Genomic DNA, 25,923 nt, shown 5'->3' with positions numbered 1-25,923 from the left:
GTTTCTGGGACCCAAGGGAATTGGACCCTAGAGTTTTGAGCTGGAGCTGTTGAAATCAGAAGAAGAAATTTAGAAGATGAGCACTTGCATTGTTCTTTCCATGATATGGAAATATCAGAGAGTCATATCAGAATTTACTATTAGAACTCTTCAGCAAAACTCTTTTAGAAATACTGAACGATTATTACCAAACACAGCTACTGACTGCTTGACAGTTATGTCTTAAGGCAAAGTGCCACCGTTTTACTGATCCAAGGTTCTGAACAGGAAGCACGATGTCCTACTGGCTGTGTTAATTTTCACCAGTATACGTAAACTTTAACTCTTTCTATAAAGAAACTTGGACTCATGCTTTCAAATAATGTAATAAAATCAGCGGAAATTGTTGTCTCATTTCTCATGTTCCTATGCTCTACTGAGTTAGTGTCTACCAGAGATGTGAAAGGCAGAAATTACAAAGTGATGTTAATCAGAGAAGGCTTTGAATTACTGTTAGTGAAACTTGGTAGACTTAAGTGAATAACTAGGTGCAGCTCCACCTGAAGCATCTAGGCTGGGTAGCCTCTGTAAAGCAAATCTTTATGAAATGCCTGTGCTAAAGAATGTTTTGTACTAGCTGTTCTCTGGAGTATGTAGTAAAAGAAACTATCCTGATTTTACATCTAGGAACTTTGTGTTTGCAGAAGGCATACTAAATTATTGGAACCTGTTGAGTGACTTTGAATTGAATATTGTGTCAAAATGCTTCTTTTTTTTTTAGACCAGATTTCCATAGTCAATAGTCAAATCCTTTGGGGGTGGGGAAGGGAAGAAGGAAAAGAAAACTTCCTGCTATTTTATCACATAATAATGAAGTGTAGAAGTGAAGCTAGATCACCTTTTGTCTCACAAATCAGTATCACCTCAGGTCTGTCAGTGCATCTGCTCTAACCTGGTACAAGGCTGTTAAAGGCTTTGAGTATGTTTTAAAATGCAGTGGTGGGTCAAGTATAAAAGTGTTTTCTACAGCTGTTCAGTGCTGGGACAAGAAGAAATTGTTGGCATCTCTCCTGTATAATGAGGAGGATGGCGATTGTCCTTGGGCGAGGGCATGTGGTGATACCAGTGACTGCTCTTTGTTCAGGGTGGGCTGGAACACTTGAGAAGCTTCTAACTTGCTCACTAAATTATTTGCTATGTCCCTCTGGTCTGACCATGTTGCATTCTCATTACCAGTTTTTGTAAAAGTGGTTTTACTCTTTTCCCTAGCATTCATAGGGACTGAAAATGTTACTGGTGTCTTTTTCTGGAGAGCTGGGCCCCCAGAGCGGGGGAAAGCTGATGCCAGCATCTCAACAGAGCAGGCAAGTGATTGGTGAAATGCCTCTGCAGGACTTTAGTACCCTGTGCACTTCAGACAGTCATCTATCATTCACCTCTCCCTAGAGATGTCTGGTCAGTGCAGAAGATTATTTCCCAAAATCATCTGAGAGCACATACGGGCTACTGATCTGATCTTTGCTATGGAAAGGAGGATGCAACTCTGGCAGCAAAGTCTAGTTTTCTCTTCTGACGCTTGAAATCCAAACATCAGGATAGTTGAAACGGAGCTGCTGATGTCAGAGTTCCCTGTCTTATTCCAGGTGATGTGTGTTGCTTTAGTTCTCTCAGTAAAGATACCTGGAGGTGATTTTCATTGTTTTTGAAAGTGTTGGGAAAGGAAGCATGTAGTTTGTTTGAAAGCAGCTGAAACCAAGTGCTGGTACGACTGGCACTCTCTTGCTAATGCATCTGGTTGTTCTTTCATCATCTTCCTCTTGAATTCAATTACAGAATTGCTGTTGAGCATGTCCTGGTTTGGTGATTTTTAGCACTTGAATTTGTGTATCTTTTGATTTTTCTGGTGGAGATCAGATCCATGCAATATGCTTTCTCTCCACTGTTAGAATATTTTCATTTAGAAGTAGCTTGTGAACCCCTTTCAAAGTCCATCATGGTGGTTAAGAGCCAGTGTCCTGAAAACTGTCACGCAGGCTGCTAATTGAGTCAGCCTTTCCTGTCGTCTGTAGCTAGAATGCACCCAAAACTGAATGTAACGGCATCTAATTCTTGCTGGTTTTTCAGGCCATGTATTTCAAGTATAATGGCTTTAAGGAACTATGTGAACAGAATATGTAATTGAACACAAAACTTGAGCTCTAATATTGAGATTCCCCCCCCCCCCCCTTAATTCCACATTGACTTTCCCACATTTAGTTTTTGTCAATTCTCTCCTGCAAAGCTTTGTGCTCCAGTTACTCTGTTTTGTAGGTGAAGCCTGATGAAATAAAGCTGATTCAGAGTTGCAGTTGGTTTAAATGGAAGGTGATAAAAAGTGAAATGCCTTTCAAAAGAAGAGGGACAGAGAAGGAATTCTGTTACTAGTGTAAACATAATCTTGAAATGCCATAAACTGTACTGGGAGTTTTCTGATAAGCTATGAACAAGTGATTGCAAGTCCCCTGGTTCAGATCCTGAATAAACCAAGTCAAGTGTTCTAATTTGGAGACAAACTGTAATCAGTCTTCATTGCAGGTCATAGCTAGTAACCTAGTTAAACACAGCCTTCTATTGGTGATTGGTAAGACATATAACTAAAAACTAACTTGGGTTTGAAATGCTTCTGGGCAATAATACATCAATTTTTTTATAAACTTTAGAAACCAAGGAAGGATTAATTTGTTGTCCTTTAGGGCACATCAAATCGAGCAGCTGATGGCTCTACCTACCCTGATCACCACAGTAAGAACACATCTGTATGTGCCGATAGTTCTCTTAAATAAGCTCAGACTGCGTGCTTACCATCGTGTCTCTTGATTGTTAAATAATAATTCTGACATTGCATAAAGGCTAAATACTTCTATCTAACTTCGTCTTTAGGCTGGTTTTGAGTCACTTCTTTCTCAAAGCGGTTAGTTCACTTTTGGCACTCCACAAGTAATGTAGATGTACAAAGTAACATACTAGCACCTTTTTTTGACAAATGTGGCAGAAGAGCAGGGTTTTATTTACAGGCATATTGTCAGTCTCCTATAGCTTCCTGTGCAAAGGATGGGAAGCTGTTGAATTCCCAGTCCTATTGAGGCATCGCTGTATGGTCAGTGACCTTACTTCTAAGACTAGGAACACGAGAATAATGGATGTTTTGCTGATACTTTCTAATCTTAAACTTGGTGCTTCAGTATGAGCTTTGTCTGCAACTAAGAACTTTGTTCTAGAATGGTCACTTCTCGCTTTCCACCAGAAAAGACATGAACTTTACAGTTGAACGCAAAGGCAGTTTGATTTCAAAGCATAAACATGCTCTTTCTTTACTTCTTTCTTTTCTGTTTCATAGTTAAATTTGGTTCCTGTAGGAGTTGATCCTATTCCAAGGCAGAACTTCTGCTTTTAAAGTTCTTGCTAGCGATGTCCTGAATTCTCAAAGAATTGTGAAAGATGGGCCTATGGGCTGATCTGGAGACTTACAGGCCTGAAATCTTTTGGAGCAATAATGACTTGATCTCTTCTTGAATCACACTGCTTCTGTAAGAAGTCTTTTCTATTCTTTGCTGTTTGTGTGGAAAACAATTCTGATGCATAGTTTAAACTTTCTTTGCTGCAATTAAACCCTGTAATGTGTGTGCTGTGCATATACCAAGCTGGTATGGAAATAAGTTTTTCTTCTCCTTTGCAGATACTTTGTGTGCAGCCTGTAGCTATCTCTTTCATCTCTTTTAAATGCTTGGTTTTCCTACTTAGTGATTCTGATTATAGGGAAAAAAATTGGAATATGACATGTCTTTTAGTGGTTTTACCTGGACTTTGGTAGGCTTATATGCTTCTGGAGTGTTGATATGCAAAACTGGCCATAAAATCTAAGTTAAGGGCTCAGAAGGGCTGAATAAGAAAGATTTGGTTAGTATGTGTACATTCTGTGTAGGAGGAGTATTGCGAGTTTGACATATTTGCAAGATTTTTATTTTTTAACTTCTGTTTAGATTCTCTTCTGTGGAATTTCAGTCAGCTACTCATTCCATGTTTTGTACTTGTGCAGCTGATTATTTCTTCTAGAGCGTAATACTTCATGCTTATCCTTATTGAATTGCATCCTTTTTATTTCAGACCATTGCTCCAATTGGGCAAGATCTTCCCGAATTCTATTCCTGCTGTCCAGAGTGCTTGCAGATCATCTGCAGGTATAAAGATAGTCTGTACTCCACTGTCCAAGTCATGGATTAAAGTATCCTATAACACACTCGGAGGAGACCCCTGGAGAGCTCTGTTTGATGCATCCTTCCACTGAATCATTGGAGAGCCACGTGTACAGAGTAGTCACCAATGGTGGACCCGCTTTGTACAAGCCATGTTCTTACTTACAAAAATGTCATGCAAGATGGCATTAAAAGCTCTACTAATTTTATAATGTGATCACATCTTCTGTGTTCTTTCTATATGAGGCCTGTTAATTTTTTGCAGAAGGAATTTTTGTCAGACATAAGCTTCTCAAAAGGCCATCCATATTGGCTTGCTAGGTAATAATAAATAGGTGGTTCTACTTTGGTTTTCCTCTGAAGAGTTGAGCACAGGCTGTCTGACCTGTTATTTTAATGTTTTTGAAAGACAGGTGCTTAGGCCTTTATAATCTTCTGGATTATTCCTGTTCTCAAAGTTAATGAAAATAACATTCAGTGATATTGAGAGAGAAATGTTTGAGGTGGTCTAGTGTGAATTTTTTAATTTGCCACCTTGGGACAAAAAAACCCCTGTGGCATTCTTCGTGTTCCTCCTCTTATTGCCCTTAATTGCTAATGTTGGTCAGTAGTTTGAGGATTGAAACATAGCTTCAGCTATGTCACGAACAAAGATGTTACTATTCCTCCTTCAAAGGTGGTAGCTGGAAAAAAGGCATCTGTTCAGCAGCCTCTGTGTGCCAAGCTGATACCCAGCACTTCCAAAGCCAGTATCATTTTTTACACTAAAAGGCATTTATCTGTATACTTGAAAACTTGCCAGCTTTCTTGGGCATGGTTTCTAGTGAAGCAGAGCTCTCTAGAATAAAGTTTGTATTTGGCATATGCTGTCATGATTAATGGCAGTGGGAGGATACTCTTATGAGTATGAGGTGAGACTTTGGATGGGGGTTAGGCTTCCCTTTTAAAGGCACAACTTGAAGTTCAAGTATTCTGAGAACTGAGTAAGTTCACATCCTTTGAAATTTGATGAAAATTTTATTGCACAAAAACTGTTAGAAACCGTAACATTGGAGTGCATTGTGAATCTTGATGTTTGTGAGCTTTTAGAGGAAACAAATACAGTATGTGTTGTAGGACTTTATAGAGACACGGAGGCATTATTTTACCAATTGAGATACAGTTTGAATGTTTCAGTGTGCTAAGTTAGTTGTCTGTGTCAGTCCCTGGGACTGGAATTGAGCCTCTCTATCCTTGGGAATACCTGCTCTCCCCTCTCACCAGGGATGGAGGAAGAGAAGTGCCTGGTGTACCTCCTGTGGAAGAGGAGGTGGGCTCTGGCTCTCTGGTTCGGTGTCAGGGACATCCCCTTTCTGGGCTGTTGGTTCCACCGTGTTGATCTGCCAACAACTGGGACCGAGTCTTGACCTCTCGGACGCAGCCGTCTGCCGGGAGGGGGCCTGATGAATCTGCTTTCCGGGTCCAGGCTGTCTCTGCAGTCAGTTAAGGCAGTGTCAGAAGGAATTCTGGTGTTTCAGCTGTGACGCAGCAGGCTAGGTAATACTACTTCTGTAAGCCGCTTTCTCAGTTGTTTCTGCAAACTGAGAGGAGTTTTTAGTAATTCTCTAACCTTTTACCGTTTGCCTCAACAGTCTGAAACTCAGTCGTGTTAGTTCAGACCTGCCCATTAGGCATCATCCATACCTCTGTGGATTTGCTTTTCCTGTTTAGGTGGCACATTCACATCCCCTTCCAGTTAACATTGTGCTAAAATATACCTACAGAGTAAAAAAGTTCTCTTAATTGTCTGAAGTAATGCAAAAGCAATTTCAACAGTAGGGGGTACAAATGAGAATTTAATGAGGAAAACTTTCACACCTTCCCAGATACTTGCTTAAGAATAGTACAAGAATATATAGATTATCAGTATAAAAATAGACCGTATGAAATATATGCCGTGTGGTTATAAACCACAACTTTTTATACTTAACAATAGCAACAGAGTTTTATATGCTGTGAGTAAATTTATCTTGGAAGTTAAGTGACTTTCTATTTACAGTCACTTTCTGAGGAAGGGAGTTTTTACATACTCCTCACAGACAGCTGAATTAAGAGCTTGGGCTTCCTCCTTCCATTCAACAAAGGAATGCTCTCTTATCTGCAGATACCAATTGCTTTCCATATGCTAAGTCCCCATATCACTCAAATTTCCTTTAGCTATTGTGTTGCTCTTCCTATAATTAGTTGTATTTAGTTGTCACTCAAGTGTGCAGTACTTCTTATGAAAACATAAATAGTACCAACAAAAGAGCATGATATTTATCAGCTTGATCAAGTAACTTCTGTAGCAGGTTTTAAGCTAAATTCCATACTCGCATGGAATTTTTTTTTTAAATGTAGAGTTGTGGAGGTGGGAGGAGGAGTGATAAACACTTCAAACAAGTGATTTCCTGATCTTTGAAGATGCATAAATATCTCTATCCTTGTGAGGTTTTTGATATACACCTGCCATTGCAATCAAATTACTTCAGATAAATAGTATTTTATTATGGTGCTGCTTCTGTGATATTTTTTGTTTTATGATTTCAACTGTACAGTAATTGGACTTCAGTTGAAATAATTAAATAACTTGAAGACAGTTGTTTTAAGAAGTATTCTTGCCATGAACTTAGAAAAAGGATGGAACCTGTGCTTCTAACATTGGTATAAACTTCTAATTTTAAAACTGCTTTAAAAGGAATTTGAACTAATACTAGCTTTTCTGAAGACTTTTCAGCTAAGCTGTTGCATTCTTCTCTAGGCCTGGTATAGCTATACCAACGTAAGGATGAACTGGAGTATTGATAAGAGGAGTTTCCGAGCTGAAGTATAATGCTCTGATACAGCCACTAGCAGTAGCGAATTTTGACTTTGTGCTTCATCCAGTATCTTGTAAATTTTAAGTGTTCAGATGAGACTTTGGAGAATTAAGATCTTCAAATTACAGTTATGGTATAGTTGCTATCTTATGGGACCAATGCGTGCTGAATGAGGAGGGTCAGGCTGCCTCAGGGGTTTGGCACTGGTGACAGAATTTGTGCCGTAGCGTTTGGCTTTCAGCAAGGTTACTGGTGCCTGTGGGTGGTAGCTAGAGCACTCCGATTTACTGCTTGGCAAAGCGCCTCCAAACAACAGTTGCCCTATTACACATCAAGAAGAAACACAGAGCCCCAGCCTGGTTTGGGTAGGCAGGGACCTCCCAGCCCACCCAGTGCCACCCCTGCCATGGGCAGGGACACCCTCCACTAGCCCAGCTTGCCCAAAGCCCCATCCAACCTGGCCTTGAACACTGCCAGGGAGCCAGGGGCAGTCACAGCTTCTCTGGGCACCCTGTGCCAGGGCCTCAGCACCCTCACAGGGAAGGATTTCTGCCTCACATCCCATCTCCATCTCCCCTCCTGCAGCTTCAGGCCATTCCCCTTGGCCTGTCACTCCCTGCCCTTGGCACCAGCCCCTCTCCAGCTTTCCTGGAGCCCCTGCAGGGACTGGAAGGGGCTCTAAGGTCTCCCCGCAGCCTTCTCTTCTCCAGGCTGAACCACCCCAACTCTCTCAGCCTGAGGTCTCCACAGCAGAGGTGCTCCAGCCCTCGGATCATCTCCGTGGCCTCCTCTGGCCTGGCTCCAACAGCTCCATGTCCTTCTTGTCCTGGGGACCCCAGAGCTGGATGCAGTACTGCAGGGGGGTCTCTCAAGAGTGGAGTAGAGGGGCAGAATCCCCTCCCTTGACCTGCCGGTCACGCTGCTGGTGATACAGCCCAGGATACAGTTGGCTTTCTGGGCTGCAAGCGCACATTGCTGGGTCATGTTGAGCTTCTTGTCCCCCAACATCCCCAAGACCTTCTCCTCAGGGTTGCTCTCCATCCATTCTCTGCCCAGTCTGTATTTGTGCTTGGGATTGCCCCGACCCATGTGCAGGACCTTGACTTGGCCTTGTTGAATTTGATGAGGTTTGCATAGGCCCACCTCTCCAGCCTGTCAGGGTCCCTCTGGATGGCAACATGAGGGTGACTATGACAACCACTTACAAAGTTAGCATTATTTTAGATTCCAATTTTCAATTTTAACTTGATCTGGTTTTCAGTTGTAACAATCTGTCATAGTTTGACTGTGGCATATTTAGCTCTGACTTTTAGATCCGCTTGGAGAAGTTGTGCATTTTGAATAGCAAGTAGGATGCTAAGTAGAATAGAAATACTGGGTACTGTTTGCAGAGACACTTTGTGAGATATGAAAAATATGAAATGTATCTTTGAATTTAGGTATGTATAGAGTGGTATACAGTTTGCCTATACAAGATTGTCAGCATGACATGAAATGTTTCATTAATGGCTTTTCAGTCATCTTTTTACAGTAGCGACTTGAAATAGCATGAAAATCCATAGAGCTCCAGGATTACTTTTTGAATCAGTATGTCTTTAATGGAAGCCCATGGAAACAGTAAGGCCTTTCAGTCATTAAACTATTCTTCAGGCATTCTGTGAAGTCTGTAAACTTTTGGACATAAATTTAACTTGTCTAGACAGCTAATTCACTTTGTAATGCAGGTTGAATGAGAGAGTATTTTTATTACGTACCCATTTTCAATATGTCTGTCTGATTCTTGGATCTCATAGGAATCCGTCAACTGCATTCTACCAAGCGTTCCATTTCAACAAGTTACGTGAGTCAAAGACCTTCTGGGATAGGTATGAATGCTTAAGTATGGAATGCATACATGCTGAGGTATGCATGAACAGCTTCGCTCTATGCAAGTTTCTCGTCACTTTTGTTTGCACAGAACTGCTGCTTGTGCTTCGAACTTCATATTAGGCTTCTGCAGCCTGAAGGTCTGAAAGCAGTCTTGGAAGTGAAGTATTTGTACTGAAACTTTAAATAAGTCTAAAATATGACATGACATTTTTTCTCCCTCCTGCCATTATGCATGCATCATACATAATGTGTAAGCTGAAAGAGTTTAATGCTAGTCAGCTGCTAGCTGACCTTTACTAAAATATTTACAGGTTCCTTTTCCAAAAAAAAAAAAGGGAACTTTTTGGTATTGTGGCTATTGAGTCCTATATCAGAAAACAAGTTGTGAAAATGTTATGTTTAAATACAATTTTGGCAAAGTTAAAATCCTTTGGTCTCGAAACCAGGAAAGGAAGCTTTCTGGCTTGCTTTCATTCTGCTTATGTAAAGCTAGATGGGGAACAAATGTGAACCATGACAAGATACAAGGACAAAGTAAACCTACTAAGTTAGCATTGAACTCATGGCGAGAAACTGCAATGAAGTGCAACAAAGTCATATCTGTTATGGATATGACTTGTCAGAGATGCATTACTAATTAATCAGTAGCTGCAAACTGTTTCTTTCCTGCACTTTAATGACTTTGAAGGTTTTTTTTTTTTGTCAGCATTAAGTTGAAGTCCTAGTGATTATGTGACTTCATGCCTTGTGATGCTCTGGCTTGTCACAATACTTCTGCTTAGCAAGTTCTGTAGAAGCTATTGAAGTATTGATAACTATTTCATCATTGTACTGGCTGTATTTGACTTGAGAGGCTTTTCAACTTGCAAAGCTTAACTGAATCCTTTAAAGTTTGCTTGGCCACAATTTGTATACTGTACAACACTGATGGTTAAAAGTAGTGCTAATGCATCCTGCTCTGGTTTTTGCTGAAGTGCAAGCATTAGGTTAAGTTTCAAAAGCACGTCTTCCTTTTCTAGCAGAAACTTGTATGAATTTGCATTTTTGCTTTAAGCTCTGGATGATGCCACTTTCCTGTATTTATGGGACAGACATGATATTTAGGTTCCAAGGACTTTATTATTTAACTGAAATAAACTTCAGGGCCTTGAATACAAATTTGGTAGTGAGACCAAAAGCTCACTTTAAGGTCTAGCCTTCATATGTTTCTGTTTTCATGTCTCTTAACTTGAAATAATTCTGAAGATGAGGAAGCTGATTCAAAAAACCCTAAAAGCAAATAATGAATGATTAAGATTGAGGCTTCACAAATCCGAGGTGTATGTACAGTGTCTGAAGCAAGTACTGGAAGTAAATGGGATCTAGAAAAACATTAAATTCAGGTAGAAGTATGTAAATGGCATCTTCGCTGTTGAACACTTTGTGGTAAAAACAAGTATTTGTAAAAACATAGAAGCAAATTCATCAGGATTGATACAAGTTTTAAACTTCTAATGTGTTCAAATTCCCAAGTCTTTGCCAGCATTTAGCAGGTTTTGCATTTATAAACCAGTTACTGGATTTTCTTAAGATCACATTATGTAGCTTTGCTTTACTAGAAGACTGAAACTGAAAAGCTTTCACCAATAAACTTCCGATGAAAACCTAACGGAGGGAGCTTCGAGGGCCCAGCCAGCACGGGCGGTTCTGGGGAGCCCTTCGCAGGGTAGGGTGCAGCCCTGCCAGCAGCAGGACGGGACTGACGGGCCCCGGTAGCTCTGCTCTGCGCGGGCAGGGTGGCCTCTGATGCAGGAGGTAGTTTGGTAACAAGTACAGTGGTTTGGGCTTTTTTGTGATCTCCAGTTTGCGAAAAAGAAATCTCTGCCATGTAAGTGATAAGCTCATCTAACTTCCTCAGAATCCCTTTGTTTCCCCGTCCCAAAATGTGGGGTTAACACACTGCAAAACATAAGGATCTTCAGCAGTGGACTCTGTAAGTACATTTTGCAGCTCCTTCAGAAGTAATTTGTGAACCTCGGGGGCTTGAGTTAGGAGACTTCAGTGTAAACATAATAGAAAATCTTCCTGGGTAATCCAGTGTTTTTTTCTAACAAATACAGATTATTCTCCTATGACCAGCCATCTCTTGGGACCATTTGAAGTCAGCAAAGCTAACCACATGCTATTGCAACAGACAGCAAAATATTGCTAAATTGCTCCAGTAAAATAGAGACTTGTTTATTTTTCACTACCCTACCATGGCAGGGAAGAATGCTGGTAGCATTCAAAGCATTAAATATTAGTGAAATACTAGTTATTACTGACACATTTACAGGAAGCCTGCAAATGTTTTTCCTGCCTAGTGTTCGCATAGGTGTTGCTAAGGGCACAAGTCTCGTGGGTCTGTCTTTTCAGCTGGCGTGGTTACTGGGAGGATTAAGAAGGGGAATAATGGTTTCTTGGCATATTCACATGAGTGTGGGTGACTGCTCTTCTGTGCCTGGATTGCCTTTGTACGGCAGTGGTGCCATAGGAGCTTTAGATGGGTTTGCCTAAAACATAGCCATTGTTGATAAACTTGAATTTAAAGCAGTGGGATTAATGTTTCCATTGCATTTTTGTGTGAAGCATTAAACCTTCACAATATACATTAATTCATAAAATGCGGATTTTTCTCCCCACAATAGCACCCAGATAAATGTATTCTAAGTGTTGCTGGTGAACATCTATCCTCTTATGTAAATGTGATAAATTAGACAGCATCTATTCATGTGATGGATTTTCCCAAACTTCCATTTCCCTATTCCGTGCCTTTCTGTTAAATGAGGTGCTCCTCCTGGAGCTGGGTGAAAGCCCAGAGCTAAACATCTCCTACTTTTTGATTGTAGCCTTATCTGGAGGTTCTTTTAGGGGTGAAACTGTTCTGATTTGAAACTAAGTCTAAAACTCCATGTGAAAATTAGAAACTTAGGACGAGGCTGACATTTCATGTAACACACTGATCCAATCAGTGTTGTGGTTAACGTGTTTCTTGATGCTTACTTCTCTTGGAAGTGGTGCCCAACATGACTGTCTTCATGCATAGAGAAGAGCGTTTGGTTCATTAGTGTAAATCAAAAACATACCAAAACTAATAAGGAGCCACATTTTTCTTTAATGTAAAAAAAACCCCAAGCCCAAAACCCAGCAAATCCAAACAAATTCAACTCAAACAATGTCTTAGTTTTCCCCAGCAATAGTCTGTCTTTTATAGAGCTCATGCATTGCTTCTAAGATCAATTATGAGAGTTTCACGTAAAACCGAAGAAAAAGTCACCGTCCTATGGAAGCAAGTACGTCTCTGATGGAGGAGCTGACTAACCTGGAGCTTAAGCAGGGAGTTGCAGGGACAGCCAGGCATTGGCCAGTAATCTTGAGGCTGTGAATTCACTGCCTCCAACTATCACGTTCTCATGTGGCTTTGATAAAAAAGATGGAAATTTGAAATATTTACATAGATAGTCTTTCAAGGCTGGATAATTGATTGTATTGGGAAGCTATCATAAAATCTCGTAACTGGATGGAGGCTAATTAAACATGCCATAAATATTACAAGAATAGATAAAGTGTCTCTGGATGGACTAAAGAGCTCAAATAGTGGTAAGACATGAAGGGTGGCTGGTTAAGTGACTACAGTAGCTTATAAATGAGTAAACCAATGAGGGGAAAGGATAAATTCACACACTGTTTTAGTTTGTAGTTCACTTGTGAGCAAAACAAATGTGGGAACACTTCAAGGTACCTTATGTGCCTTCCAGAAAGGTTGCTTGATAAGTTTGATTTAAAGCAGTAACAACGAAAGAGCTGGAAGAGCTAGGAGAGATCACTTGGTTCAGGGATGTCTGTCTGAGACTGCGGTGTGTAACGTCATTTCCACTTTAACCTAAAGCAAAGTAGATCTAGCGCTTTAAAGGAAGAGTTGTCTTACTGAGGCTATTGGGCAAGACTCCTGCTAGCATCCCTGTACCTTTTGTAGTCTGTTCTGCAGGCAGTCTCTTCCACTCTTGCAGGATTAGCAATGTTGAGTGATAGGTATTATGTATCTAAAAGCATGAGGTAAACAGTACAGTAACTTTTGATGCTAAAATTTAAAAGAAATATCAAGGGCAGGAAAAAGCAAGAAAATGCGGGCATTTTGGCAGTCTTTTAGGGAGTAACTTGCTAAGAAATTCCTTTGGAAAGTAGTATGCAGATAATCGGTAATACAGCTGAATCCAGAATATGTGTTTTGTTACTGACTAAAGTACCTGAAGCTTCAAAATTAGTGTACATCATCCAGTCAGTAGGATTTGCAGTCTCATTTGAATGTGAAATGCTATTCCCTAGTCTAGTACTTGACAGTGCCAAAGTAGGGCTCTTTACCCCTTATTCCTGATGTATCCAGCGTTGGTGTAAAATATGCACATTACTGAGAACTGTGCAATCTCTAAAAATGAACCTCTGCATTCTTTTTTAAGCATACAGAGTGAATTAAGCTGCAAATGCTTTTATTTTTGAAGCTCGATTCCTAGTCTTTCTACCTAGATTTGAAGTTGAGAACATGTCTCTCAGAAGAATGATAGGTATGTCTAAAGACATTAATGGTGAAAACACCAGGCTGAGTACAGTGGTGCTTGTTTGATCATTATATAATATCTGTATTTTCAGTGAGGTTGTACACTGGTATGTACGGGGCTATCAAACACTTTTTTAACAATATTATAGCTAGTTGATGATGCTGAAACATCTTTCCAGTAATATTTTGCCATGCTCCGGAGATACCATGTCTCCACAGGAAAAGTTTTTGCAGCAATGAAGTCAGAATTGTACCGAGGCTTTTAAGAATGCGATGTATTGCGGAAAGTGTGACTGCTGTGTATTGTGTAACATCCATTAGAAATCAGACTTGCACTTAGACTCACTGATTCTCTTCCCATTTTCTTAATCTGTGTGTACATGATTGTCCAAGACACTTCTCTTGCTTTGTCTGCAAGACATTTGGAACAAAAACATTATTCTTGAGTTGTAGGCGTATAGCAGAAAAGTATCTAAAATACACCGTGAAGAATTCCAAGGTGCAGGCTGTAAGTATTTGATAAAACGCTTTGTTCCAAATGCTGCATACCTGATTGTTAGCTATAGCTAAGCAGTGTTATTAGCAGTCAAAATCTGGTTTTCCCCTTGGTCTTTTGAAGTAAAATGCGAAAAAATTACTTTCAAGCTAGTAGGATTTTTTTAAACAATCAAAACAGGGATCTCTCAGACAAAATAGTTTTGCCTGTCAGTTGTATAAAGTAGAAGAATGTTGGGTTTACCATCCATCTCTGGAAATGGCAAACTGTACTTGGTAATCTTGTGTCTCGTTTGCTGACTGTAAATCTTGCCGTGTACTTGATGGGCTTCAGAGTGACCTGGGTATACCAATATAACCTCTTTTTGGTCAGCCTTCCTTTACGTAACCTTAATGTGGAGGTCCAAGTCAAACTGAATTGTTCTCTGACGTGACAGCGTGTATGTACAGTAGCTAGTTGGCTGCAAAAGCTCAGCTTGAGGGGAGGGCCGGAAGTTTGCAGTTACAAAAAAAAGTTATATGTCTAATGCATCCCTTTAACTGTCCTATGTTACTTGATGTGGATTTTTGTTTATATATAGCAGCTTTGACAATAATTGTCAGACCTCTGTAGTTTGTGGAGCAATCAACTTTGTCTAAAAGCATGGCATAGCAGTCGGTCTCTTTTATGAGCGCTAAATAGTGTCTTTGCACTTCTAACTCGAGAACTTGCTAGTTTAGACATTGGGTATACCGTGGATGGTGCACTCACAGAATGTATCAAACGCTTTTTGAATGTCATAATTGGAAAGACTTAACAGATATTTTTTTCCTTGCCTTTTCATAAGGACTGGATCATATCTATAAATTTTATTCTGCAGCTATGGGATACAATATTTTTATACAAACTGGGATTTGATATCAACAGCAGAGGATTTGAGAAAAATAGAAAATTTTAAGATTTGGCAGCATATTTGGACTGTACCATAAGAATAGCTGGCGCTGGAGCACTCTGCTTCCGAGTGTCTCAGAGGAGCTGTTTGTTCTGGGGAGCACTGTAAAATGAATAAAGGACAGAATCATATGGGAATTGTGCTAGCATAAAATCCTAATTCTCACCTGCTTTTAGAAAGCGAAATGAAATAGTCGTCAGGGTAAAATCTGACTAATCGAAGGCTGCGCTGTCAGCGTGGGACTTCTCCTGGGGCGGGCAGTGGTGGTCTGCGTGGTCCCAGACTGCCTGCTGGAGACAAGCAGGGTGTTCACCGGGATTTGTGCAGGGAGCAGGTCTGGAATCCTGACTTGGTGCTTCGATGATAGCACAAGCTGATAAGGGCAACAAGAGTATTAAAAACAATAAAAGTAGCGTATAAACTATTTATGTCTGTTAGTATCGCTTTAAGTGTAAAGTGTGGGTGGGAGAGCGATAGTTTCTCTGGTTGCATTCAGATCGCACTTACGGGAAGGGACAGTTCTTACGCCCACCTTAGGAACGCTGCACTCAAATGGCAGGCGAGGATTTGGAGCACAGGGTACAGCATGGGAAAGGTGCTTCTGCAGCACGCCGAGTGGGTACGAGCGGTGCAGGTGGTTATGGGGAAGACTGCCTGTCTTCTGCTTGAGAGGCTCTTTCGTGGAACTGATCGAATGCCTTAACTTCATTTTTAAAATAACCATGCTGCAAAATAGTTGAAACGAGAATAGAACAACAGAGTCCCAATCTCAAATTTAACTGGAAAAGTATTGACAAAAGGGTGTATAATTATGCTGTAAAGGAGCAGAAGCAGATCTCACTACAAAGTATGTGGTTTGCTTTAATTCTGTTCCTCCTTATCTCACCTGACTTCCAGAGCAGTGTTCATGAAAGGCTGTATCAGGGGTGTGGAGCAGTCTTGGGGATTTCAATGACTCTTGAGCACAGACATTTTTGAGTTTCAGATAGAGCCGAAACATGTTAATTCAAGATGGAAAGGAATATTCAACCTTGTCATGAATTACAAATACTTTTTATTCTGAGGTGGTTTACCATGAGTATGGCTGAAAGAGGCTTAGAAGACAGTAAGACACTGGAACAATTTTCTTGTGAAATGAGTTTTCAGCACTTTTGTTTTAGATTACAAGCTTTGTTCAGTTTAGAAATAGAGGCTGTCGCTCCCGCAGTCTGAAAAGCTGATTCCTTTTACTTGTAAACGCTTGGTGCTAGGTACTGACAATTCTTGTGAGACTTGTTAAAATGGATTTCTCTAATGTCATATTCTTTCAATAGTAGAGCTTTGTTTCACATATGTAGCTAATACTGCTGAGCATGTTGCCAATAGTCATTTTAAAAAGCCTTAAGTACTTCAGCATTTTTTTTTCTTAACACTTGGTTTCAGTGAGTATTGCTTATTTTCAGAGAGGCAAGTTTCCAAGCATGACTGTAAACCTTGCATTTTTCCCGTACATTAACTTTTTTTAAACGTAGCTGCACACTGCTGATAGCAACTTCCATCGCTGGGGAGCATTATCAGTAGTTATCACTGGCAGGCCTGGCAAATAGTCCAAGAACTGCGGTCCTGTGTGGAGTGAAGTCGGACCACTGACACCGAGCGTGGGAGGGCAGACACGGAGAGCACGGGACCGCCAGCGCGCGTGGACGGAGCTGTGCGGGTGTTCCTCCACGGTAGCCGGCAGTGCGGGGTGCCCTGTCTGACCGCCTGGGGAGGGCTGCAGCTCCTCTCCAGGCGGAGAGATCGGGGGCACCCCCCCACCCCCCGAAAGTCCGACTCCAGTTACGAGTGAGCGACTGGCTTGTGTTCGTGTGTTGCAACTTGAAAACAGACCAGAAATGTTAAGGCTGGGATTGCCGTAGCCCGGGATTTGAAGATGTAGTTCAGCATCTTGTTTCACACAGTAAATGCATGTTTTTACAGTGATCGCTGGGTGCGTGGTTGGACTGTTCTGCACTAGTATGTGTTTGGAACACGACTGACCCTAACTGTAACCAGCCCATGCATTTCTTAGATGTTAAACGTGACCCCACGAGGATTCATTGAAACCGAGTAGGTGCGCTCATGCAGTTCAGGGTTTTGTTGTGTCTTACTCTTCTATCGACTGCTGCCACTTGGTTGTAAAGTGGTAAACGCTGTCCTGACCCAGGAACTGCTTCACTGCAAAATAGTCTTCAAGTAGTGAGGCAAGGAATCAAAGCAGTTAATTTACTGTTTATTCTAATGCATTTTTCTGGTTATGGGTGTTATAAGCATAGTCTGAGGAATTACAAACTGAAGGAGTGGTGTCTCTAGGAGCTCTAACTGTACGGGGCAATACAGCGGGGGGAACCCCGTGGTTGTGTACTGAATTCTTGAAGCTTTAGCCTCTGTCCTGTGGGTACCAATGGGTGCATAGTTTTAATTGTAATGCTCACAAAGTTTTCTCCTTATATTTACAGTGCATCTGGTGCAAGTGTTGTTGCCATTGACAACAAAATAGAACAGGCAATGGTAAGTAAAAATTAAGTTGTTATTTCTAATAGGATTAGCTGTTCGTCACTGAGCGTAAGTTTCCAGCTGTATTGTGTTTCCGTGAGTCCGTAACATCCCTTCAGTCGGGTCAGACTGAGACCGTCATTTGAAAAAAGGATTTTCTGTATCAACTATGGGATGACCACAAACCAGGGTTACCTTTACTATTGGCCCAGAGGCGTTCTTACATGAATTTTCCTACAAATTTCTGTGAACAAGCTGATTGAACTTAAAGGGGTGCTGAAAATAAATAGCACATTTAAGTCTTACTTTAGCGAAGTTCACTACTAGTTTTTCTTAATTGTCACTTATGCTATGCCGTCCTTGACGTTTCGTTCAGCTTCAGTTACATCTGTTTGACTTCTGCTGATTTAGAGGCTTTCTTATTTCTTGGTTCTTGTATACCTCGGTGCTTGGGACTGTGCAAGGCAGACTCCCGCCTCCAGGCCAGTGCTCGAGAGCTGATGCTTTCATTCCCTGTAAGCTGGAACGTAGTCCTAGTCCTTGTCTTCAGCGTAACCGAGGTGACTTGAACTTAATGCTGAATGCTGGAAACAGAGCTTTTGATGTGAGGGCCACTTCACAGTGAATTAAAGAGCTAGCTTATTTGCTCTTGAAGGCTAATTTATTCATATCTTTTTAGTGACGAGTGCTTCAGTTTTCCAGGCTTACCACTTAGTTCAGTGAAAGCAGTAAAGTAGTAAATTCTGGGGAGTGGAATGAGACTGTTCTTTCACTTGGTGTAACTGTTAACTTGTTCTTCACAGGATCTAGTGAAAAGCCATTTGATGTATGCAGTAAGAGAAGAAGTGGAAGTCCTGAAGGAACAAATAAAAGAATTAGTTGAAAGAAACTCTTTACTTGAACGAGAAAACGCACTGTTAAAATCTCTTTCAAACAATGATCAGCTATCCCAACTTTCAACCCAACAGGCCAATCCTAGTAGCACTTCACAAGCGCAAGCAGTGATAGCACAGCCTCCGCAGCCAACGCAACCTCCACAGCAGCCGAATGTCTCCTCAGCGTAAAGCTTTCTCGCCTCCTTGGAAAACAAAAACCTGAGAGCAGTCTGTCCTTGTGTGCCACTGATGTTCTTTCCACTTTATATGAAAGCGAGTAGCCATGCTTCTGTTGTGTGTTTGGCCTTTTCAGTATTAGACAATCATTCTTCAAGAGCTGTCCCTCACCGGTATATCATGAAGTGCAGTTGGTGTCTGTTCAGCCATCGGTGCACAAGGGAAGTCGGAGGAGGAGTTAGTAATGCACAGAACGCATTGCGTGGTGTGCAGGAGTGAGGTCTCTAAGAGCTTCGGTGGCTCCCCAAGGTTTCCATTTCCCGTGGATTACTTTGAGCCTTGCTATCTGGTAAGAAGTAACAATTCATCTTAAGAGCCACTGTTCTTTCAATATAAGTAACGTTTGCCTACATTAGTTTCATTTATTTGTTTTATTTATTACAGGGCTGCTATTTTCATAATGTACATGAACAATGTCACAGAACTTTTTTAATTTTTTTTTTTAAATAAATGTATGTATAAGTAAAATGGTAGATGGGATTGCGTTTAATAGATAAAATGTTTAGGCAATAATTTGAACAAAAGAATCCTGGCATATTTCTAACACTAATGGCAATTTACCTTTGGTATTTATTTACGGTAGTAAAGATCCAGCTTGAATGTAAATTTTGTATAGAGTGTAAGTATGAAGACCATAGTGCATCTGTACAGGTAGTCACCAGTTATTGTGATATAATAAATAATTGATGGGCTATTTTGATGAAGAAAACTTTGCTCATTTCTGTTTCTACTTTCTAATAGAGAGAAATTGCCATGATTCCTCTGCTTTTTGACATTTCGTATAATTTTTTTTTTGGGTGGGAATAAAAAGCTGTGAAATTGTTCAACCTACTTTGTAACCAAAGAAGCAAAGCTGTGTAATTGAGGTTTTTTTTTATTTTATAATGCACATTCTTTATGTATTTTTATTTAGTGTTTTCTCATTCACAACTTTCTTTGCTGTCTAGCATGATCTGCATGACCTATAATCTTTGAACCACTTTCGTACCTCATGTTTTTATCCAGCACTCTTATTGTAATATGTAATAGTCTGTGAACAATGTCAAATAAAGAAAGAACAGCTGGTGTTGGTGGAGCTGAGCTAGTGTGCTATGCACTAGTTGTTTAAAAAAAAATAAATGAAGTGAGCCATCTTTTGTTCATTTAAAATGGTGTTTTGAATTTCGTATGCAGAAAACGTTTTGTTACATTGCAGATTTTAATGTATTTAATAAATGCAACATGCAGATTAAGTGCAGTGTATACTGAGTATTTAAATTAAAAATGTACATTTCATAAATACAGTTTCAAGAGAGACCATCATTTGTGTAAACTAACGCAGTGTGTCAAATTGATGCATAAATATATATATTTTAACACATTTTCTGAAATGAAACTGCAGTTTCGTTGACATTTTTTTTGCTGTAGATGTTGTTACACTGTAACTAAATTCAGTAACACTTTTTTCTTAACACAATGGAGAAAGGTAACCTCAGTGAGCCACTAATAGAGTAATGCCAAAATTGTAACTGCTGATTTCACAACAGACTCTCTTATTCTAGGAAAAGCACGATTCTGATGCTGTCAGTGACCCTGTTGGTTTTGGGTTTGCACCGAGACAGATGAATTAACGTTTGGCTGCGTGCTGGGGTGTTGAAACAGTTTGGTATCTTGGTGTGTTAAAACCAAGAACTTACTTTTGAGAAACACCTCGGAGAGCAAACCGCACAGCGAGCCTTTCCAGGCAGGCGTCCTGGGCGCAGCTGAGTCGCCATCCCCGCGTGCTGCAGCCCAGCTCGCTCCGGCCTGGGCCCGTCTTGTCAGGTTGCTGCGAACGTTCGATCTCTTGTCCCTGTACGTGTCTAACTCCAGTCAGGTTTGTGTTAGGTAAAACAAAACAAAAGAAGCAACACTGGAAACGGCAAGTTTTGGTGTCTTCAGATCTCAAGGGAGCATCCTTGTCCCATGTCCTGGAAACTTAAGAGCATCACGCCTTCCAGGCGAGCATCAGTTCACAACACAGTTCCCAGAAGCTCTGTGTGTCTATATATATATCTAAAAAAAGTACTCTAAAATTATCTTCACTGAAGTTGTAGATTGGTGCTCTTGGCCTGCTACAAGCACGGATGTATACTGCTGTAAATCCTTCAGTAAAACAAGAGCTTTGCACACAAATTAGAAAACAAACAATTTCAGCAGCTGAGTGTCTTTTTGCTCCAGCGTGATCAGTAGCTCACTCCAGCTATGCTGTAAGGATGTAACTGGTTAAGTAAGTAAAAAGGGACAAGTTGGGGGACTTCTGGGAGCAGAAGTCCTTCAGCTGAATAGTTGATTAACACTTTTATGGAGGGAACGCTGTAACCGTCAATTCATTCTCAAGGAGCGAAATGGAAAGGGGACATTGAAACGTGGCTGAAACTGTTCGTGTCCTGCTGATGGTGGAAGTAGAGAATGGAGCCGATGAGAAGACAGTCCTGAGCACTTCTGCGTTGCCGTGAGCTGGTGTCTGCGCATCTCCCCCTCTCGTGTGGAGTTGTCTTTGTGCGATCTGTTAGATCTGCTTACACCTGGGTGTTCTGGAGAGGTGTTTTCTTTGAAAGAAAAAAGTGTTTAGTAAATCTGCTGGAAATAGGGGGTGAAACAAAGCTGAAACTGACCCTGTTAGAAATCCTTTGTTTGCTTCGCTCCTCTCCTGTCAGGTTTGGGTTTGGTTTTAGCTTTCTCCTAGTGGTAGGTTGTATGCCAGCTCAGCTTGCTGTGCGAGAACACTGTAAAATGGCAGAAAAGTCTGTGAATTGCTGCCGTCTCTTCCTGAGGCTGCTGCCTGGGGAGAGGAAGGAACAGCTGCTCCTCAATGTGAGATCATCATCTCGATGTTATTAAACGTTTGATTTCGGGGGGGGGGGGGGAGAAAGGCTTGTTGACAAACGCTTGTGTTACTGTTGGGCTGCACTGGCTGCTCGCTGCTTTGTGCGCACGGCGTCAGTCACCTTCCCGCTGCTGTAAAGCCTTTCTTTGTTGTCCTCAGTGTGACAGCACTAGCGACGTCAATCAACTGCCTGTCAGCGTTTGCATTGCATGAGGCTGGGCGACAGATCTGTGCTCCTCGCGCTGTGGGGTCCGGTGCTGTGCATGCTCTGTTCAGCTCACGGCCTTTGGGTGCGCTTGTAGGGACGTGGCTGTGTGCGAACGGGGGCTCCCAGATGTGATGCTGTCCTCTGTGGGAAGCAGTGCTGTTGTATATTCCTGTAATACATGTCTCTGAAATTATTCCATCGCTTCAGTGTAATGAGAAGTAATTCAGCTACTGGACTCGCCGTGCTTCGAAATGGAGTTGACCCTACGACTGTGTACGTGACACAGCAGGAGGGAGATGCAGTCTGATGTCTGCAGCAGAAAGCATGCTAGAGCAGAAGGGTCTTAAAGCGATGACGCTTAGCTTTGTGGTGGCTCTTATGTAGCCCTGATCTCAAAGAGGATGTGACAGAACATGCAGGGAAAGGCTACAGAAACAATGGAGGATGTGGAGGAAATGGCTAATGAGGAGAGCCTGTGCCGTGACTGTGGCCGAAGGGGAGCAGGCTGTGGGGAAGCTGACATGAGCAGCTCGGAGAGTCTCCAGGGAAGGTGACGGGTGAGGTGAGAACAGAACTTACTCATTAGATCTCACCGATGGGGACTGCCCGTTTTTCTATGTAGCAGAAGTGAACTTTGGAGCCGTTTTGCCACAGGACGCTGTGGGGGCAGGTGGGGTGTTCTAAAAGGGGTTAGGCAAGTTCTTGGACAGCAGGTTGACAAAGGGCTGTACCCTCTTACCACCCCCACAACGCTTCTGGCTGCGAGGAGAGGAGCAGGACGGGGATGAACTGTAAAGGTTGGCTGAACTTGCCGGTCCTTCATCGCATCTCCTACTGCCACTGCTCTGGACAAAGCACTGGGCTACTTGGGGCTGATCTCTTTTTCTGAAAAGAGCTTTGCTCGTCAATAACAAATTCAGTGTTTTGTGGTGTAAGGTAAGATTTCAGTTGAGCAACAGTCTGGCAAAGCAGCCTCCTCGAATTTTAGTTTGAACAAGTTTTGTTGTGTTTCTATTACCATGCCCCAGAAAGGCAAGTCCCCTGGATCACAGCAGTGTGGGACGCGGCCATTCCGCGTTCCAGGAGCCAGTACAGCCATCTTTCCCTGATCCCCCCCACACCATGTGATGAGCTGCTTTTGTGGTTAACAAGTGCTTTTCTCTTTGTGGACAGTCTCTGTTCATGTTGAAGGACCGTGACTTTTCCCTCTCTGAAGAGCACTAGAGAAGTGACATGGTGAAGTCCCAGGTCCTCTCTCTTCCTGCGGCATCTCATCCAGCTCTTCCTTCGCTGGGTACGAGCCGTGAGGCTCTGCCCTGGGCTGGTGACGCCACGTCTTCTCTCATTCACCTGTCAGCACCGACGGACTTTGATTCTCATCCGTGGACAGGAGCCCGAGTTCGCCCAAATAGCTGTTGGTGATTTTCCACAGGTTCCGTAGCGCTGTTGGGAATGATTTATCTCTGTTTCACCAGGGCTGTGGAGGGCGATGGCTGGGGGGGGGGAGGCCTTGGCTCAGGCTTGACCCAGAACGTAGCCCTGAGAAAAGCAGGAGCATCAACGTTCGAAGCCAGGCGAGCCTGCTGCTTTCTCAGCAGAAGTTCCCCCTCACAGGTGCGACCAAGGGCCGGGGCCCCGGGCTGCTCCGTGGTGCCGAGGGCCGGGCTGGGCGGCGGAGCGGACGAAGTGCTCGGGCCGGGCGGTCGGGGCCGGAGCGGCTGCAGCCCGGGAAGGGACGAGGCTTCCGGCCGTGCGCCGGCTCCCGGCTGACGCTTTTCCCGGCAGCCGCCCGGGGCCGGCCCGGAGCCGCCGACCCCTCGGCAGCGGCGGGGAGAGCGCAGCTGCCCTCGGCCCGCGGTGTCTGCCCGCGGCCGGGCTGGTTTCCCCCGCCCCGGCGGCCTGCGAGGTGGGGCCGGGCCGGGCCGGGCGGGGGTGGGGGCGGCAGGGCAGGGTGGGGCGGGAGGTACCGAGCCCGGCCCGGGGCCCGCAGGCGCTGCGGCGCGGAGCTGCCCGGCCATGGCGGCCGCCGGCCACGGGGCGGCGCAGCGGGAGGGCGGGGAGCAGCGGGCGGGGCTGCGGCCTCTGGCCGGACCCGGGCCCCTGTGCCGCGGGAGGCCGGGCCGGTTACCCCGGGGCTTCTCTCCGGAGCTCCTGGTCCTGCGGCCGGTCCCGCCCGGCCCCTGCCCCCCGCCTGCGCCGCCTCCCGAGGTCTGCGGGGGCCCCGCCTGCCCCGGGTCGATTCCCGCAGCTCGGATCCGCTGCAGCAGCCTCGCACAGCGGGTCCTTCGCTCCTCCCTGTCGGCGGGGATCGCCGCTGTACGGCCTAACGCCCTCCCGGCTCCCTGTGCCGACCTGTTCTGTACGGCCCGAGCGACAGCCTTTAAGCTCCCCCGCCGTAATGGCTGCCGAAGGCGGGCTTTTCCCTTTCCCTATTTATCTGATGCCCTGACAGCTGTTTTAGGACGGTGTCCGACACTTGATACTACCAGGTATGCTCTGTACGCCCCGTACGCCTACAGCCGAGTGAATACACACGGTCGATGTCAGCTCGTAAGATCGGTTTTGTTTCACGTCAGCGACGGGTCGATCATTTTTCAGTTTGCGCCGTACTGGGGTGAAGGGAACCTTGCAGCGCGGTTCAGCTGTGGCACGACGCGATACGGGGGCTGTAAACCGCCAGCGACGCAGCTGCAGCCACGGTGCTGCACCGCCCGGAGCTGCGGGTCAAGTCCTGCAGCAACAGCAAGCGAGGAAAAGCCTTGGCAGGGGAAGAGGGACCGCTGGCCTTGCGAAGCAAAACATACGCTGACGTGTGTTACTGAAGTGCAGTCTCACAGCCGGCCTGGAGAAGGCTTCACAGGAAAAAATAGACAAGGGTTTACAACAAAAGGGCATTGCGTGTGGTTCATAACACCTCAATGGAGCAGTAGGTTCAGCTCTACTGCAGCACCTGTTTCTGTAAACTCTGGTACTGTGTTACTGTGCCCGGACAGCGTACCGCTGCAGGCCATCGCAGCGGAAAAGATGTTCTAGCAGTTCCTGGAAATGAGAAGTTGCAGTCTCGTGAGAAGGGAAATAAACCTAGGTATCGCTCTCTGAGGTTTTTGAAAAGAAACAGGCCTGGCGCTTTGCAGCATTTGTACTTCAGAGCAGCAGCGTCAGAACACAGCTGGGGCCGGCAGCCACCTCGGGAGATGCCCCGGTCCAGCCCTGCTCAGCACCACGGGCTGCCCAGGGCCTGCTGTCCCCTCAGGTGGTGACTGTCTCCAAGGACAGAGATTCCACCATTTCCCTCGGCAACCCCTTCCAGGGTCTGCTGACCCTCACAGTTTAAAAAAAAAAAAAAAATTAAAAAAAAAGAGGCTTTTTTTCCCCCATGTTTAAACAGAATTTATCGTATTTCAGTGTGTGCCTGTTGCTGGTTGTGTTGCCCCTGGCTCCGTTCTGTTCGCGAGATCCCCTGAGCCTCCTCTCCCCCGGGCTGAACAGCCCCCCAGTATGTCAGATTGACCTTGCAGCCACGTGCTGGGCTCCAGTCTGTTCCCATCTGTGTTGTACTGGGAGCCCAGCAGCAGCGGGTGCAGCACTCCAGAAGTGCTCAGCAGAGCTGTGCAGAGGGGAAGGAGACCTCGACCTGCTGGCGATGCTCTTTCCAACCGCCGGTCCTTCCCTGCGGAGCCCCTTCCACCGGTGCCTGGCCTCCGGTGGGATTTCACGCCACCGTCAGCAGCCCTGCGAGCCGGGCGGGTCAGCCGGGGCTCAGTTCCCACTGCCCCTGACCCAGCCCCTCCTTCACCGGCTGGTGCGCGAGGCCGTGCCGTGCCCGCAGGCTGTGTCGAAAGCCGTGCCTGAGTCAAGATAAGCAGCATCTGCTGCTGTCCCCTCCTCCAGTTTGCTTAAATGTTCCCTAACCTCAGCCTCCTGCGCCGGTGGCTCATCTTCCTGCTGCACAGCCACCAAAGAGCACCCACCGCTCGCGGGAGCCTGGAAACAAGGCGGGGGTTATTCTCTTTCCTTTTTTGTCTTTTCAAGTTGCATAGTGTCACACGCAGTTGGATCTTTCTAAGCACGTAGAGTCTATTGGTCAAAGGAAACTTCTAGTTTCGAGTGCTCAAATTGAGTCGTTTTCCCAGTGTAATGCAAAGTTGCTCTAAAATAAAGCCCCATTTCCTGGAAGGCATTAACCTCGGATATCAACATCCCCTCAACTGTCACCTTGGAGCGAACACCGCTCAGCGCAGCGTCTAAAGCAGTGCACACCTCAACACCACCGCTCTCCTCCCCTTGCCCCAGCACAGCACTAAGGTACCCTTTGCTGCCTGGC

The 25,923-nt window shown here is 44.0% G+C and overlaps 1 protein-coding gene across 6 annotated transcripts in view; it reads left to right on the top strand.

Annotated features, from left to right (window-relative positions):
- TSC22D2 (TSC22 domain family member 2) overlaps positions 1-19,690 on the top strand; it is a 31,065-nt gene extending 11,375 nt beyond the window's left edge. Inside the window, exons 2-5 of one of the 6 annotated variants that reach the window (XM_054834895.1) lie at positions 4,123-4,196; positions 8,842-8,913; positions 17,395-17,446; positions 18,235-18,373. In XM_054834895.1, coding sequence (XP_054690870.1) covers positions 4,123-4,196; positions 8,842-8,913; positions 17,395-17,435 — 187 coding nt within the window. In that variant the 3' untranslated portion in view covers positions 17,436-17,446; positions 18,235-18,373. Of the gene's footprint in view, positions 1-4,122; positions 4,197-8,841; positions 8,951-17,394; positions 17,447-18,234 lie in introns of those variants that run through there. The other 5 variants (XM_054834893.1, XM_054834898.1, XM_054834899.1 and 2 more) reach the window with 5 other exon arrangements.
- The last annotated feature ends 6,233 nt before the right edge of the window (positions 19,691-25,923 follow it).

The sequence above is a fragment of the Grus americana genome, chromosome 9 (assembly GCF_028858705.1).
Source record: "Grus americana isolate bGruAme1 chromosome 9, bGruAme1.mat, whole genome shotgun sequence".
NCBI classification, from domain to species: Eukaryota; Metazoa; Chordata; class Aves; order Gruiformes; family Gruidae; genus Grus; species Grus americana.
This window is presented reverse-complemented; position numbering and strand designations above follow the sequence as displayed.